Raw genomic sequence first — 15,082 nt, forward strand, 5'->3', positions numbered from 1 at the left:
ATTTATGGTAATTTTCGTGATGAGGAAATATTCATATACAGAGCGACGCATTTGCCCCTAGTAGCACACTTATATAACCGAGATTATCTGCTGGTTAACTGTTGGTTAACTAACCACCTTATCTAACCGTTATCTACGCGGGGTTATAATCTTTATTTGCGCTCATGTAACCATTCTTATATTTTTCTTTTAAACCTTTTGCCTAAAATTTATTTAAAAAAACGAAGTATAATTTAATACAAATATAAATTTTTAATGTTAGAAGAGCTTACAATAACATTTAAACAACGCCAAATAAAGAATTATCATTCATTTAATCCAACTATTTTAGTAAAACAGCCATTCCAGAAATAATGCAACCTGACATCAAAATTTTCAAAATAATTCTAGCAATTTAGCTTTTTGAAAATACTCGATTCGGTTTATATTTATTAATGTATTTTGCAACAAAAAATTTTTTGTTGTAGATTTGAAATAAGAGAGTGTTTTTTTAGTTTCTGGTAGTTTTTAATTAATATTATTTATTAATCTTTAATTTATTTATCTTCGTAAATTTTACTGTCCCATCCGTTATTGAAATATCTCAATGTTGCTCTTATTTCTTACGTCGTAAAACAAAACCAATAATGTCTAGTTTTGATATTGTTAAAGTATTTAATAATTAAAAGCTGTGTGAATAAATTTTCAAAAAAAAAATTTTTGTCCCGTCCGTCATGTGAATAAAAAGTAAATTAATCAGTCAGTTTCGTATTTTCAAAAGTTTCACAAGTTCCACCTTCAAAATAAATTGTTGAAATTAGAGTCATTTAAATTAACAAAATTTTATAACGATTATTCATTGCCAAAAATGTGAGGTCTTTTTGTGTCCCGTCCGTCATCAATTTGTATTTCTTTTTCCTGCTCGTATTTTAAATTTTACAAATGTAGCTGTAGGTTGCAAACACTTAACTAGTATTATTACTATAAAAAATTCACTTCTATTGATATTGTTCATAAAAACTGAAAATAAAATCTAAAAATGTGTGCAAAGGGTAATGGCTGAATTAGTAATTTGTACTTTCGCTTTAGTTCAAAATTTAATCTAGAATTGTGCTGAACGTATCATTTTGAACTAGTTAAGGCGTTCCTTGCTCTTTTCATTAAACTTCCCCCGAATTCGCAGCAAAAGTTAAAAATTTCATTTCAACATTTTTAATTCTAATTGAATCGTCTTACAGAACCGAATAAGTAATCTTTGAGTCCTCCATTTATAATCCTCTCGTCTTACAAACTTAATAGTTCTAGTTCGTGCACTCGTTGCTTCAGCATCATTCATTTTTTGCCCTTCAAACTTTTTAATCTCGAAAGACGAGCAACCCTTCGCTTGCCTTTTCATTGTGTTTATTTAAAAAAAATCTTCCCTAGTCCACCACTTCGAAATAATTAAATTAATTTCACTTGTTTTGAAGCTCCGTGTCGTTGCTAAGCGCTCAATTAATCACCATGACGGCCGTTTATTTACAAACGCCTCAAACTCTGACAAAATCTGTGACACTTTTCCCAAAAATGTTGAACTTCCAATTAACAACAGAGAAAGACCGGCGAGAAGCCGCCCTCATCGACCGGCGGCGCGCCATCGAAGAAGAGCGCAAGAAACGCATTTTCAACCCTCGTCAGCGCTTATACGGAGTAAGACCGAAAAAACCGCCTTCGAACCTAATTTAATCACCTAAACGAAACTTAGATAGATTATGAAACTTTACAAAGACAGATCGAAGAGAAAAGGCAGCGGGAGGCCCAACAGGCCCGCATCGACCGAATATTCGATGAGCAGCGCAAGAAAAACGACGAAATGGCCCTAGCGCTCGAGAAGAAGGAGAAACAGGTAGAAAACACTAAAATCGGGGTTTTTAGATAAGAGAATTATCCCCAGGAACGTATGAAACTCGAGCAAGAAATAAATTACTTCCGGATGTGCTGCCAGAAGCCGGAAGATCGGCGCGAATTCGATTTGAACGACCCCAACCTTTTGAAGAAGGCTAGGCCGGCGCGCACCGCCGACGACGACCCCAAATGCGGACCCTCCTCAGCCCAAAAGTAACTTTTCCAACTTTGAAACCCCAAAATTGTGTCAATAGGTTTGAAGGTGAGGACCTGGTCAGCACCGAAAGGGCCAAAGTTCAGCGAGATCAAGTCAAATCGTGGCTCGACCAACAGATAATGGAGAAAGAAGCCGCCGATAAGGAGCGCAAAGCGGCGGAAGAGGCCTACAGAGAGGCGATCAAGGCACGAGATCAAAGAGCCCTCCAGCTAGATAAAATGGAGAAAGAGTGCCGGAAGCGGCTCGAAGAGGCGTGTCTCAGGTTCAACAGGGCGTTGGTACAGAAAGAAAACACATTTTTGACCTTTGAAAAATTTATTTGAATTGTTACAACTTTGACAGGCCGATGAACGCAAAATGGACGAAATGAAGAGGCTAAAGAGGGAGCATGATGATTGTCTCGCCGAAATGTACAATTTTATGACCAGCGATTTGCTGACGGAAAATCCAGACGTGTCCCAAAGTAATTTAGGGCCGAATCGCAGAATTGGATACTTGTATAAGGGGATGACCGATGAGGAGAAAAAGCAAGTCAGGGAGTACCAATTGGCACAAATTGAAGAGGCAAAGGTGCGTTTCAAACAATCAATTTCGCTAAATTTTATTCATTTAAATTTAAATTAACAAAAACAAAAAAACAAGAAAAAAAATTATAATTTTTCTTAATCAAAAGTAATGTTATAATTATGAATTAATATGTTACGTATGCACAGTAGTTTTTTTAGTTTTCCACCCTCTAAATATCCCACAGGAAAAGAAAGCCTCGCCTTATAGAAAATTTTTTATTCTCTATTTACGGGGCAAATTATGTCTTTATCTCCCAATGGAATTTTTTGACTATTTTACCTCCCGTAGAAAGAAAAAACGTACATATTATAAAAATGTGAAATACTTAATACAAAAAATTAACCAAAAAATGCGATCTTCTCACCAACAACAGTTAATAAAAATAAAAATGTCTTTATTACGGAATAAAAGGAAGATCACACCCATATCAAGAATCTAAAAAATATCATATAAAAAGTGTTTTTATGTACGTCTGTACTGAATCATTATTTCTCTATTAGAGCACTCCTTCGTCGTGCTCCAAAAACATTCGTGCCACAATGAAACGTCTTATAAAACTCGTATAATTTTATACTATTTTATGAACGTCTATTCTGATTACTAATTTCCACACTTATTTATTTAGTATTTATTTATCCATCTAATTTTTATTTGGGCAAAATATAGCCAAGGCTCAACATAACCAAGTACAAAAAAAAATAAAAAAATAAAGTAGTTACTTTATTAAAAAAATTAGAAGATGGATAAAGCCGTCTAAAAATGATAGGTATATACAACACTAGAGGAAAGTCTCTTCTGTCCCCCAAATGATTAATTTATCTTCAGGAGAAAATGCACGTCCTTCCCTTGGCACACAAACAGCAATTTTTCTAATTAGTTTAAGTGGACCGTCCCAATAATATTAACGTTCTTTAATAAAGATATTGGAAAGGGCCTCGGGGTGGGTTAATTTCCTTTTTAATTCTTTAGAAGCGCAAAGAGTTGGAAAAGCGGATGAATCGGGAATACGACGATTACATTAACGGAACGCAACGCACAATATCATTACTGGACAAAGAAGAAGCCCGGAAACAGAGGTTCGTGATTAAAATTTAAAAGGATGTAGCGAAATGTGTTTTTTCAGGGAAATGGTGAAAAGTTTAGCTGAGGAAAACCGAAAGTTGGCAGTGGAGCAAAAACAGCGTAAGGAGTTTTTGGAGAAAGTCGTTTATAAAAACACGCCAACGTCGGAATTCTACGACCAGTTTAATAAATCAACAAGATAATAAAAATGTGTTTTATTCAGTTTTAGTAGCGGAGTTGAGGGCCTGTTATTAGGCCCGAATCGTGTAGGTTTTTGATCGAAGTGGCAATAATTTTGGCCGATTTTTTCAAATAGCCGCCGCTGGTTAGCATGACGATTGGAATGTTCCGGGAACGGGCTTCCCGGAATACCAGTTCATCCCGTTCGATGATTCCCTGGAAAGTCAATCAGATAGTTTCATTGTTATGACAGTTATTAGTATCAACCTGGGGCGAGACTGATAAGCACCCCAAAGCGTCTCCTTTGAGAATATCCGTCCCGGCGTTGTAGACGATCAGCTGGGGGCAGAACTCGGCTAGCGCCTCGGTTAGGTTTTTTGCAACTTTGTCCAAATACTCGTCGTCTTCGGTAAAGTGTGCCAGTTCGACTTTTCGGGTGATGTACTCCTTGGCAAGTTTGTCGAACGGGTAAATCCCTTTGTTGTACACGTCTATGATGTAGACGTTGGGATTATCTTTAAAATCCCGCTGATATCCATTACCTTGATGAGCGTCTAAATCCACGATCATGACATTTTGAACGCTCCGAGGGTGATGATTAAACACGAAATGGATCAATAGTGTTATATCAGCATACACACAAAACCCACCACCTTTGCTACCGCAACAATGGTGAAAACCGCCCCCGATATTTATTGCCCAGCCACGTTCCAGAGCTAACTTTCCCGCCAAAACAGAACCGCCAGTCTGGAACCGCATCGGACGCAAATATCCCCTTTGAACCAAGTAATTTGGCACGAGACACAGCGGAAGCACTTCCGCTATCAGCGCTACGTTAAAACTACACTACAAGAAAAAAATTACCGCATGAAAAACCCCCAAAAATATTTACTTTCAGACTTTTCAAATACTTTTTAGTGTGCACCGTTAATAAGTCTTCAGTTGTTGCTTCATTTGGCACCGAAAGCGTTTCGTCGTTAACTAAACCACAACTTTTCAAATATTTATAAATATTGCCCCACTTGCCGGCGTCGAAAGGGTGCAATTTTTCCAACCCCAAAAAACGGACATTGTATTCCGGGCGATAAATAATCGGCCATTGTTCCGGTCCAATATCTACATACAATTTCGTACTGGAAAATTATTTGCTCAAGTGGCGCCAAAAATTGGGATTCACTCACTTCATATTTGGCGCTCAATTCAAATTTCGCGCCAAAATTATCGATCGCCACTGCACCAGATATTTGAAATTAGGTCGATCCCCGTAAACACAAACAAACCGCAACACTATTTACCCCCACATTTAACGAAAATCTTTCAAATATTTGCAAATAATCGCACAGTTACTAAAATAAACGGAAATAATTGTCATTTCACTCTTATTCGCCTTACAGCTGGTGCTAGTTCGGCGCGACCTTCGGCAGATGTCTCCCCAAAATTTTCAAAATTCAATAAGTTGCAAGCGTAAAAAAACACATTTCTTTTATTGTTTTGCAATCAGGCAATTTAAATGTAAGTGTAATCAATAAACAAGCAAAATTTTTAGTGTTTGAGGTAAAAAAAAAGCTTTCAGCGTGTAATTATTTTATTAAGATGTTTTTTACAAGTCGTTCAATTTAATACAGAAACAAAAATAGAACAGTGCAAAATACACCAGCAGCCTCTTCGCCTGGAATACCTTCTAGGTTTTTGCTCGGCGCTTCATTCGAAATTAGCGCCGACACTTATCGATCGTTCCACCTGTAAAATTAGACCGACTCCCCGTAAACACAAACAAATCGCCACATTATTTACACCCACATTTGGTCAAAATTCTTCGTTATTTGCAAATAATCGCACAATTATTGAAATAAACGTGAATAATCCTCATTTGACTGTTTTAATTTGTGCTCGTTTGGTGTGACCTTCGGCAGATGTCTCTGTCACATTTTCAAAATTTGAAATCCTTCAAAAAATGTCATCGTAATGGTTTTTTGGAGTTATTATTATGATAAGTTCAGGGGATATTAATATTCAGTAAGTTTGGAATAGATAAATAAGATACGAATTTATCGTTCTGTAGAAATTTCCAGTCACTTATTGAAAATTATGAGGCTGCTCTCAAGGAGGTGACCGGGGATTTGGACGACGTCCAAGTAACAAATTTGTGAATTTTTTCACAAAAGTGTGACTAAAACATGTTTTTAGGCCGAACAAAAAGCACTCAAGAGAGCCCTCCACGAAAATAGTCAATTGAGAGATGAATTAGGGCGAGTTTACGTCGATATAACTAAATGTGAAGTTGAACATACGTACAAAGAGAGCGATTTGGTTGAAAATTTGAAGAAACAACTGCACACTGTAATTGAAGAAAAAGAACAAGCGGTCAAATTATGGCAAAATGCCGCATCTACTGTTGAACTCCTTGAGTCAGAGCTGCGAATTTTTCACGAAAACACCGAAGGATTTATTCCGAAAAACCAACTCACACAAGTAAATAATAGTTTTTGTTAATTTCGTCAGGTACGAGATTTTTTTGTAGTTGAAAAATTCGTACGAAGCGAAATTAAATGAATTGCAAGACACAGTCGTTCGGACGAAAGTCAAATTAGAGGAAACAATTAATTTAAAGTCGAAGGAATTGCAAATTAAAGACAAGGAAATTATTGGAAGTCTCCAAAGTCAGGACAACACATTTAAAATAATAAAAAATCTCGAAGACGAAATTCTGAACCTCCAACAAAGACTCAACGACTCGAACGGAAATAAGGAGAAGTTGGAAAAAGACGTCCGTCTCAAAAATGAAGAAATCGACGCTTTGAAACTCAAAGTCAAAGAATGTAAAGCCAAAGTTTCGGAAGCTCTTCAAGTTGTTGAAGCGGCGCTTAACGAAAAAGACGCGGCGCTTTTGCGCGAAGCTGAAGCCAAAGGTAAATTCCCCTTGTTTTTCGCTTTAAACCGTTTTTTTGCAGAAGAAACAGCGCGATTTTCCCAAACTTTGACCGAATTTATCGAAGAAACCGACTTGAAAATCAGAAATATACAAAGCGACCACGAGACAAGAGTGGAACAGATGAGACAAGCACTGGAGGCGAGTCAGGAGTTGGTGAGAGTGAAGGAGATGGAAATTGAAACTTATGTGAAAAAATGCGCTATATTGGAGAACCAAATTGAGGATTTTCGCAAAAATCGGACTTACGTCGACGATGGAGGGACTTCTAAAATCCTAGTTCTTGAGAAAAATCTCGAAAACACGTTTCAGAAATTGGTGAGCGCTTTCTTTGCATTTCTAACACCGATTTTTAGTTACTTTCAGAGAAGCAGAATATTCAGCTCAAGTCTGAAATGGAGGACGTAAAAAACGACTTGGACCAAATGTCCCACTATTACGAGCGGGACATTAACGCGAGAGAAGCCGAGAAAACGGCCCTAAAAAACGAAATAAAACGACTCAAAGCTGAACTCGAGCAAAGCTTTCTGAGGGTGTCCGAAAGCACGGCCACCATAAACGATTTGAATGAAAAAATCTCGTCCATGGAGATAAACTTCAAAGAACAGATTAAAGAAACGAAGAATTCCTTCCAGCAGACGTGTCAAGAGCGCCAAGAAATGGAGACTTTTCACCAACAATTAGTCCAAGAATTGCAAGAACAGTTGATTTCGCAGACGGAAATCAACAGGAAATGGCGGACCGAGACGAAAAACATCACACAACAATTGGAAAAAATCATTACGGAATTAAAATCAGCGAACAACAAAATGAAACTCGAGAATAAAGTCCTTAACGAGCGTTTGAAGGACGCACATGTGAAAATGTTCGAGTATCGCAAATTCCTTGAAATGATTTCGCACGACGTCACGAAAATTACGACAGTGACTTTGCCCGAAATAAAAGAGTGTGCTAGGTGATGGTTTGTTACTTTTTGTTGTTGAATGTTTTATTTAGCTGATTGTGGAGTCAATACAAGCATTGAACAAACTGGGAAAGTAGTATAATTTCTCTTTGGGGCTTTGCAAGTCCACCCAAGCCAGGCCTTGGTCTACCATATGGTCCAGGGCTTTCCTGGCCCTCTCATCCTCCCAACCCAGCTCCCGTTTGAGATAACTGACGGAAACAAACGCCTGATTTGACTGAGTGGCTTGCTGTAAAACAGCCGTATGGTCCATACTTAGTTCCCCAGGGATGGACTGCACCATATACTGCCCCTTCCCCACAGGGACCACCATGAAACCACTCCCCAAAATTTTCAACTTTTGCGCCGCGCGAATCAAGTCGTCTTGCGTGATCTCCTGGTGTTGTTTGCCCTTACCTCTAGCTTTAATCAGTCTCGTCCTGAGTTCATCCAAACTAATCAAACCCCCTGTTTTGTAATTCGTGGCCAAACAAACTTCGACAATTTGAACCGCCAGTTCGTAGTAGAAATCACCGATGCCTAACACCGACCAGAACCCCTGTTTACCAGAGGATAACGGATCTACCCCAATACTAGCACACATTTCTTGAAACTGGCGCCGAAATTCGGGATTCTTCCGAATTTTATTTTTATGTTTGGTCGCAAACTCCTCGAGATTTTCCTCCAATACGCCCAACTGTTTGGTCATTTGCTCGAACAAATTCTCCTGAATTTCGCTTCCTTTATCTTTGTATTTTTCTTGCTCCAATTTGTGTTTTTGGATGGCCCCCAGTCCGGCCCTGCGACGCATCTTGCAAAAAACTATCAACAAGCCAATTTACGTAATAAAAGCAAGCGCGACAAGTAATTAATTACCACATGAACGCAGGTTTTTAGCGAAATTAAATTTTTCTTATTATTTTCCTAAGAAATTGTTGACACTTCGCTCAGTAACATTGCGCGTGGCCAACCGTGGTAAAAAAACCCTAGACTGGATTAACTCAAATTTTCGTGGAAATGAATTAAAGTGGTGTAATTTTAATTACACAATTGTTTGAATGGTGTGCTGTCGCCTCTGGCATTGCGAAAGCGGGGCCTAATGCGTTGTATTGTGGTCAAGTTGTGATAAAATGTTGGGCGTGGAGGGTACTTTCCGTGCGTCATGTTGGCCGTCTTGAAATGAAAGTGATTAGTCGAGGAATCCGTCTCAATAATTTTGACTGATACAAGAATTAGTCATCGTTTGTTAAATATGTGAGACGAAGGATTACGTTAAAATGGCAAAAAGTGGTCAAGAGGTTGTTTTCGAAGGCTGGTTAACGAAATCGCCCCCGACGAAACGTATTTGGCGAGCGGTAAGCAAAAAATCGCCCCGATTTGATAACAGAACGCATTTTCCTCGTATTTTATCAAATGTAAACCAAACAAACGAGTGATTCATCTCGTTACTAACATTTGCAGAGGTGGCGGCGACGATGGTTTTCCCTCAAACATTCCGGAGAGATTCCAAACCAATTCATACTAACCTATTATGCGGACAGAAACTGCAGAAAACTGAAAGGGTTTATTAATTTGGACGACTGCGAGCAAGTTGACTTGGGGCTGAAGCTAGACGAGCGAAAGCTCAAGTTTGACCATGTTTTCGATATTAAAACACCGACACGTACTTATTATCTAGCCGCGGACTCCGAAAGCGAAATGAAATCGTGGGTCAACTGCATCTGCAAAGTCTGCGGCCTTAAATCGACCAGCGATGAGGAAGACCGTAAGGCACAAAACCCCAATTTCTGTTTTTCAAGGTTATATTTCAGTGCATGTGTCAGACACCCTTGACAGGGACATAACCTTCTGTGAGGAAAAAGACGACAAGAGTCACGCAAACAACGAAACCCCTCCCGTATCACCAGTCAGTACTAGTCCCTACATCCCGATCTCGGAATGCATTACGGGGAAAACCCCAATTTTAACGCCCCAGGTTAGCCACAATTCGCCATTTTGTCCCAAAAATTTGACACGTTATTTTAGGATTTCAAGGCCCTCTTGCAACAAAACATGAAAAATAATTTAACACACATGAATCAGACTTATGGCATTTCGCAGCGAAATTATCTAAACTATGTGAACGATATGCAGGATCCACGTTTTTACGACAGTCCACGTGTACTTTCGCCCAATCAGGACGCCAACAATAAGAAAAATATTTCCCCGTTACAGAGCCCCACAGACACGGAAAGCATTTTTACTGATGACGACATGGCCGATGTTAACGTTGTGGTAAAACAGAAATTCACCAAAAGTAAAATACAGGCGCCGCCAAGGCCACCCAAGTCATCACATGTGGCGCCCTCTACCTACATCAACCTCAACATCAAAAACGAGTAAGTATAGTTTGTGTGAGTGACTTGGGGGGCTATATTCTCGATTAGGGGCCACGACGAGGACAAGAAACCGGTCCAGGGGGTTATAACCGACGACATGTACGATTTCCCCCGCTCGCATCAGATCACAGAAGCCGAAACTGTCCGAAACATGTTACTCCGGAGGCATTGCTACAATAATGCGGCTCCGGCTAAGGTCGAGGGCCAAATTTTCCGGTACGATATTTCCCCCAAGCCGTCTACGAGCACGAATCAGGTGTTCCGGTACGACGCTGAAGACATCGGGGACGAGCCGGCGTCCCCCTTGTCTCAGAGCTCCTCCACGACGGCTTACTCCAACCTCCCGAGCCCCCTTTTGTCCGACAATCAGCTAATGCCCCCTCCCATAGTCAACCGAGACCTCAAGCCGAAACGGAAGCTCTCCGATTCGCTCTCCTCGTCGTCCAATCCCGAGCCGTCCTCGCCGCGAGGAGCGCCGTCTGTCGACCGGAAATTGAAGCCGCCGACTCCGCTCCAGGTAATTTTGTGGGGGTTGGAGACAGTGTTTAATATTTTTTGCAGGATGCTCGGAAGGTGAAACTGGATGATAAGAGTCCGACGGGGCGGAGGCGCGCGGCCCCGAGCCCCACGATGGGGCTGGGGAGGTCCCATGAGAGTCTGCTTTCGCAGAGTAACCAGGAGGAGCAGATTTATCATTATTTGCCCGTCAAGATGCAATATCTCGATTTGGATTTGGATTGCGGGCCGAATTTGAATTCGAGTACTGATAAAGTGCCGTCGAAGTCTTCGGGGGCCAACACCGTTTATAAAAAGGTCGATTTCGAGAAAACCGAGGCGTTTAATATTACGAGGAACAATCTGGAGAAGGAGCGCAAAGAGCCGATTTTTAAGAAGTGATGGTGCAATTTTTATCACTAGAGTTTTTGATAAAGCTTTAATGTTGTTTTAATTAAGTGGCCATCTTATGAATTTCATATCATGTATTATATTAGACTAATATTTTTCTATTCTATTTGTCTTGATAAGGGTGTAGATAAGTCTTACAAATTTTAATGTTGTTATACAAAACCGACTACGGAATAAACATAGTATTACAAAATCAAGGCTTTTATTTTAACGCCCGATGAATCCAATTTTGCACAATTGAGATTTCGTACTATTTTCAGAACATCGCATTACGATTCATTGAGCATTTTTACGTAATCGACAAACCGGAATAAAATCAGACTAATGAACTATGAAATTTTCTATTAAGTATTGCTATCGCCATTTCATGGCAATATAATTGAGTTAGCAGTTGACACAATGATTAAAATCTCTTTTCGACGCTCAAACTATTCATAATGCAAAAAATTCGGATATATACTGAGCGACTTTAAAAATGCTACATCGTAAAAGTGAGATAGCCTTTATTATTGGTTATTTCCACAGCTATTTCTAATCATTTAAAAAGTATAAAAACAAGTTTTTTTATTCAAAAATAAAGTATTTATTGGTGTACAAAAAACTAATTAAAAAAAGATAAAATGAGGAAAAAAAATCGCGTTATGAAAGAAAAACCACCCTTTTTATCTAAAAATTCTTTTCACTGGAGAAAACCCATTACGATTAAATTGCCCTAGCCGCTAAAAAGTGAACACTTTGTTAAATTATGTGGAAATGAACGTGGCATAAGGCGTTTTTGCCGATGCGGTTGAGTCGTTTCCTTGTTTTTAGCCACCAATGTGCTATTTTTGAGTGTGCAAAATTAAAAAGGGCTTATTATGTCACGAATGCAATTTTATATCCTCTGTTACATCACGTTTCTGGTGGCCACCGGACAAAATCAGAGAAAGTCGTTTTATTTCAGAAACTCAACGAAATCATCCATAAAATCCGATGAAACACGGCTTCTAATTTAGAAAGTATAAAAACACAAACGATAGTGAAATAAGGCGTCTCATTGTTGACACCGATGCCCAATTGATTATGAAGTAAAATGCAAATGCTGTTACCGTTTTATTTTTAATTTGCACGCCTTATGGATGTATTACACTATTCCAGCTCCTTGTATAACATCAAAAGGGGAGAAGAAGTATAAAAGCGCTAGTTGGCGTCACAATTCACTAGTTTTGCGCTTGATGGTCTCTTAGTTAGTTTAAAAGAATGCGGGGTGGTACAAACAGCAGCTGGGGGCTGCTGCTGGTGGTGACCTTATTTTTGTTCAGTGATGTGTTTGCGAGGGTTATTACTGACATGGAAGGGGCTGCAGCCGAGCCTCGACCAGTTTTTGTTGAACTTCCTAAACACCCAGTGAGTCTGCCTCTTGTGTACGAAGTGGGAACTCCTTTATCGGATGCAAGTGAAAAAGTTGAGAAAGTTCTTAGAACACCTTTGGCTTTCTCATACAACAAGAAAAGGAAACTAAGTGCGGATTCCAAACCTGACGAAACCATTGTGGAGTTTTATGGACAGAAAAGATTAATTGGGGATGAAAAAGGACGTTCGAGTTTGGAGTACGACGACAGGGAGGGTGGCGCGGGGGGCGCAGAGGACGCGGGAGAGACTACTAAGCAGTTAGAGGACTATGTCAGAAAAAATAATCGCAAGGATGAGGAAGATTTGGTAGAAAAAGCCAAAGCAATTGCAGATAATGTCAAGGTAGTTTTACTTTTATGGAGATTTTGGAATTAATTCGGGTTTTATAGAGCCATTTTTTTGAAGTTGAAGAGATAAATCAGGATCATGATGGGCATGAAGAAGTTAATCCGTATCAAGAAAAAGTCGGAAGGGTTATTGAGGAGAATTCCGCCGAAGAAGAAGAACCAAGGAAGAAGAAGGTAAGAAGAAGGAGGAAAAATCGTAATGGAAAATTAAAGAAACGTAAAAATAAGAAAGTTTTTATTGAAAATGAAGAAGATACACCAGATAATAATAATAAAGAGAGCAAAGAAGTACAAGCTTTACAAGAAAGTGCTTCTGAGGGACATGAGGATATTGAAGATCATAGTGCATACCACCATCATGGAGGCCATGGCGGAGGTGGCGGCGGCGGAGGTCACGGTCATGGAGGAGGCGGTGGTGGTGGTGGCCACGGCCATGGAGGCGGAGGAGGAGGCGGTGGACATGGACATGGAGGAGGAGGAGGTGGAGGTGGCGGAGGCCACGGGCATGGAGGAGGAGGTGGAGGTGGCGGTGGGGGCCACGGAGGCAATGGAAAATATGAAAAAGGCGGTGGTAAAAAACACAGTTCCGAGCATCATGGCAGTCATGGCGAAAAAGGTGATAAAGGCTATAAAGGCCACCACCATTACGATAAGGGAGAGAAAGGTCATCACGATAAAGAAGCACATAAAGGTAAATACAAGGATGAAGGAGGATCTTCTAAGAAGCATCATGAAGAGGCTGGGCATTTTGGGGAACATTCGAAAGGAGAAAAGGGGGAAAAGGGCGCTAAAGTAAGTTAATTGATTTATTATTTTAGTGAAATACAGATATAACTATTGTTTAATTAGTATTATGAAGATGGAAAACATAGCAAAGGTCATAGTACCAAAGGAGAGCACAATGTTCACAAAAAGGATGAATATGAGAAAAAACAAGAATTCTATGATGAACATCATGAAGGTGGAGAACATGAAAAGCATGGAGGATTCCACGATGACCACCATTACGAAAAGGTTGTTTTTTTTTAATTTCTGGGGAAAGGAGTGTTATTTTTTTTTCTAGGGTGGACACGAAAAAGGTGGTCACAAAAAGGGCGGACATCACGAAGATCACTATGGAAAGAAAGGTCATCACGAAAAAGGAAGCCATCATCATGAAGACAAAGGACACAAAAAAGCTGGAGGTCATGATGTTCATCATGATCATGTTGATAAATATGCAAAGAAAGTAGATAAGAAAGGAGGGAAGAAATGGAGCTCTAAGAAGAGTTCAGGAACTGGAGGTGGTGGAGGTGGCGGAGGCGGCCACGGACATGGAGGCGGAGGAGGTGGCGGCGGCGGTGGTGGTCACGGACATGCAGGAGGTGGAGGAGGAGGTCATGGGCATGGTCACGGTGGAGGAGGCGGCGGAGGCGGTGGACACGGCCACGGTGGAGGTGGTGGCGGAGGCCACGGTCATGGACACGGAGGTGGAGGTGGCGGCGGGGGACATGGACATGGAGGAGGGGGTGGCGGTGGCCACGGTCATGGACACGGAGGTGGAGGTGGTGGCGGTGGCCATGGACATGGGCATGGAGGAGGAGGAGGTGGCGGTGGTCACGGACATGGTCATGGACACGGGGGAGGTGGTGGAGGCGGTGGTCACGGACATGGTCATGGAGGAGGAGGAGGCGGTGGCGGAGGACATGGACATGGACATGGAGGAGGAGGCGGTGGCGGTGGTCACGGACATGGTCATGGACACGGGGGAGGCGGTGGTGGCCATGGACATGGACATGGCGGTGGAGGCGGCGGTGGCCACGGTCATGGTCATGGAGGTAAAAAAGGTGGCGGTCACGGTTATTCTGTTCATGAAAAAGGTAATGTCGGAGCAGGCGGCGGTCACTGGGGCAGTAAACATCATGGAGGGGGAGGTGGAGGTGGTGGCGCTAGTCATCATCACCATTCTGCTCATTTGGAAAATCTTGACCGTATCAGCAATGATGGTGAACATGATGAAAGTCATGTTGATGAAAATGTTGAAGTTGAGAGCGATGTTGCTGCTGTTTCTGGTGAAAACTTGGATGACGACGGTCATGAAACTGCCCAAGAAAATGATCACGAAGCTCTTGTTAGTGACCAATTAGACGAAGATCATAAGGAAAGTATTAGTCAAGAAGCAGAAGTTGATGAAGAAAATACCCACGAAGCTTTAGAAGATCATGCTAATGAACCTTTAGAAGATCATGCTAATGAAGCTTTAGAAGATCATGCTAATGAAGCTTTAGAAGATCATGCTAATGAACCTTTAGAGGATCA

General features: G+C 40.7%; 7 protein-coding genes across 8 annotated transcripts; 5 read left to right on the forward strand and 2 right to left on the reverse strand.

The window, feature by feature from the left end:
* Positions 1–1,467: 1,467 nt before the first annotated feature.
* Positions 1,468–3,912, forward strand: LOC659166 (uncharacterized protein). The gene is made up of 7 exons (XM_965493.4): positions 1,468–1,668; positions 1,724–1,864; positions 1,913–2,076; positions 2,118–2,358; positions 2,423–2,650; positions 3,617–3,723; positions 3,771–3,912. The coding sequence occupies exons 1-7, from the start codon at positions 1,483–1,485 to the stop codon at positions 3,910–3,912; spliced, it is 1,209 nt and encodes a 402-aa protein (XP_970586.3). The 5' UTR covers positions 1,468–1,482.
* Positions 3,874–5,317, reverse strand: HDAC11 (Histone deacetylase 11). 2 transcript variants are annotated; one of them, XM_015979424.2, is made up of 5 exons: positions 5,071–5,317; positions 4,782–5,022; positions 4,432–4,735; positions 4,157–4,380; positions 3,874–4,105 (listed from the first exon to the last, which is right to left on the reverse strand). In XM_015979424.2, the coding sequence occupies exons 1-5, from the start codon at positions 5,073–5,075 to the stop codon at positions 3,935–3,937; spliced, it is 945 nt and encodes a 314-aa protein (XP_015834910.1). In that variant the 5' UTR covers positions 5,076–5,317; the 3' UTR covers positions 3,874–3,934. The 2 variants fall into 2 exon arrangements, with proteins under 2 accessions (XP_015834910.1, XP_970656.1); XM_965563.4 differs by having other exon boundaries at positions 4,157–4,735; positions 5,071–5,316.
* A 159-nt stretch (positions 5,318–5,476) lies between these two features.
* Positions 5,477–7,847, forward strand: LOC659312 (myosin-9). The gene is made up of 6 exons (XM_008193822.3): positions 5,477–5,905; positions 5,952–6,024; positions 6,077–6,361; positions 6,411–6,798; positions 6,841–7,136; positions 7,175–7,847. The coding sequence occupies exons 1-6, from the start codon at positions 5,877–5,879 to the stop codon at positions 7,775–7,777; spliced, it is 1,674 nt and encodes a 557-aa protein (XP_008192044.1). The 5' UTR covers positions 5,477–5,876; the 3' UTR covers positions 7,778–7,847.
* lsn (larsen) lies at positions 7,771–8,781 on the reverse strand. The gene is made up of 2 exons (XM_008193820.3): positions 8,638–8,781; positions 7,771–8,583 (listed from the first exon to the last, which is right to left on the reverse strand). Exon 2 carries the CDS (start codon positions 8,570–8,572, stop codon positions 7,811–7,813), a length of 762 nt encoding a protein of 253 aa, XP_008192042.1. The 5' UTR covers positions 8,573–8,583; positions 8,638–8,781; the 3' UTR covers positions 7,771–7,810.
* Positions 8,782–8,886: 105 nt separating this feature from the next.
* dos (daughter of sevenless) lies at positions 8,887–11,238 on the forward strand. The gene is made up of 6 exons (XM_965758.4): positions 8,887–9,116; positions 9,223–9,526; positions 9,573–9,736; positions 9,787–10,139; positions 10,188–10,656; positions 10,701–11,238. The coding sequence occupies exons 1-6, from the start codon at positions 9,039–9,041 to the stop codon at positions 11,034–11,036; spliced, it is 1,704 nt and encodes a 567-aa protein (XP_970851.2). The 5' UTR covers positions 8,887–9,038; the 3' UTR covers positions 11,037–11,238.
* Positions 11,239–11,926: 688 nt separating this feature from the next.
* On the forward strand, positions 11,927–14,168 carry LOC103312655 (uncharacterized; the record flags this gene model as incomplete). The annotated part of the gene is made up of 4 exons (XM_015979370.2): positions 11,927–12,779; positions 12,827–13,576; positions 13,634–13,798; positions 13,848–14,168. Coding segments are annotated over exons 1-4 (1,731 nt in total), but the record flags the coding sequence as incomplete, so codon positions are not given.
* LOC135267158 (uncharacterized) lies at positions 14,169–15,045 on the forward strand. Its single transcript, XM_064359029.1, has 2 exons — positions 14,169–14,601; positions 14,659–15,045. The coding sequence occupies exons 1-2, from the start codon at positions 14,170–14,172 to the stop codon at positions 14,908–14,910; spliced, it is 684 nt and encodes a 227-aa protein (XP_064215099.1). The 5' UTR covers position 14,169; the 3' UTR covers positions 14,911–15,045.
* Positions 15,046–15,082: the final 37 nt, after the last annotated feature.

Source organism: Tribolium castaneum, chromosome 9, assembly GCF_031307605.1.
Source record: "Tribolium castaneum strain GA2 chromosome 9, icTriCast1.1, whole genome shotgun sequence".
NCBI lineage: Eukaryota > Metazoa > Arthropoda > Insecta > Coleoptera > Tenebrionidae > Tribolium > Tribolium castaneum.

Excerpts from the sequence above, each read along its gene's own strand:
- lsn (XM_008193820.3), bottom strand. The coding sequence starts at position 8,572 with ATGCGTCGCAGGGCCGGACTGGGGGCCATCCAAAAACACAAATTGGAG.
- dos (XM_965758.4), top strand. The coding sequence starts at position 9,039 with ATGGCAAAAAGTGGTCAAGAGGTTGTTTTCGAAGGCTGGTTAACGAAA. Across the intron at positions 9,117-9,222 it reads CGAAACGTATTTGGCGAGCG|AGGTGGCGGCGACGATGGTT; the intron begins GTAAGCAAAAAA and ends TAACATTTGCAG. Across the intron at positions 10,657-10,700 it reads AGCCGCCGACTCCGCTCCAG|GATGCTCGGAAGGTGAAACT; the intron begins GTAATTTTGTGG and ends TATTTTTTGCAG.
- LOC659312 (XM_008193822.3), top strand. The coding sequence starts at position 5,877 with ATGATAAGTTCAGGGGATATTAATATTCA. Across the intron at positions 5,906-5,951 it reads TCAGGGGATATTAATATTCA|AAATTTCCAGTCACTTATTG; the intron begins GTAAGTTTGGAA and ends ATCGTTCTGTAG. Across the intron at positions 6,799-6,840 it reads GCGCGAAGCTGAAGCCAAAG|AAGAAACAGCGCGATTTTCC; the intron begins GTAAATTCCCCT and ends GTTTTTTTGCAG.
- HDAC11 (XM_965563.4), bottom strand. Across the intron at positions 4,736-4,781 it reads AGTATTTGAAAAGTCTGAAA|TGTAGTTTTAACGTAGCGCT; the intron begins GTAAATATTTTT and ends TTTTTCTTGTAG. Across the intron at positions 4,106-4,156 it reads GCTTATCAGTCTCGCCCCAG|GGAATCATCGAACGGGATGA; the intron begins GTTGATACTAAT and ends TTGACTTTCCAG.
- LOC135267158 (XM_064359029.1), top strand. The coding sequence starts at position 14,170 with ATGGTCACGGTGGAGGAGGCGGCGGAGGCGGTGGACACGGCCACGGTG. Across the intron at positions 14,602-14,658 it reads CCACGGTCATGGTCATGGAG|GCGGCGGTCACTGGGGCAGT; the intron begins GTAAAAAAGGTG and ends ATGTCGGAGCAG.
- LOC659166 (XM_965493.4), top strand. The coding sequence starts at position 1,483 with ATGACGGCCGTTTATTTACAAACGCCTCAAACTCTGACAAAATCTGTG. Across the intron at positions 2,651-3,616 it reads CACAAATTGAAGAGGCAAAG|AAGCGCAAAGAGTTGGAAAA; the intron begins GTGCGTTTCAAA and ends TTAATTCTTTAG. Across the intron at positions 3,724-3,770 it reads GAAGAAGCCCGGAAACAGAG|GGAAATGGTGAAAAGTTTAG; the intron begins GTTCGTGATTAA and ends GTGTTTTTTCAG.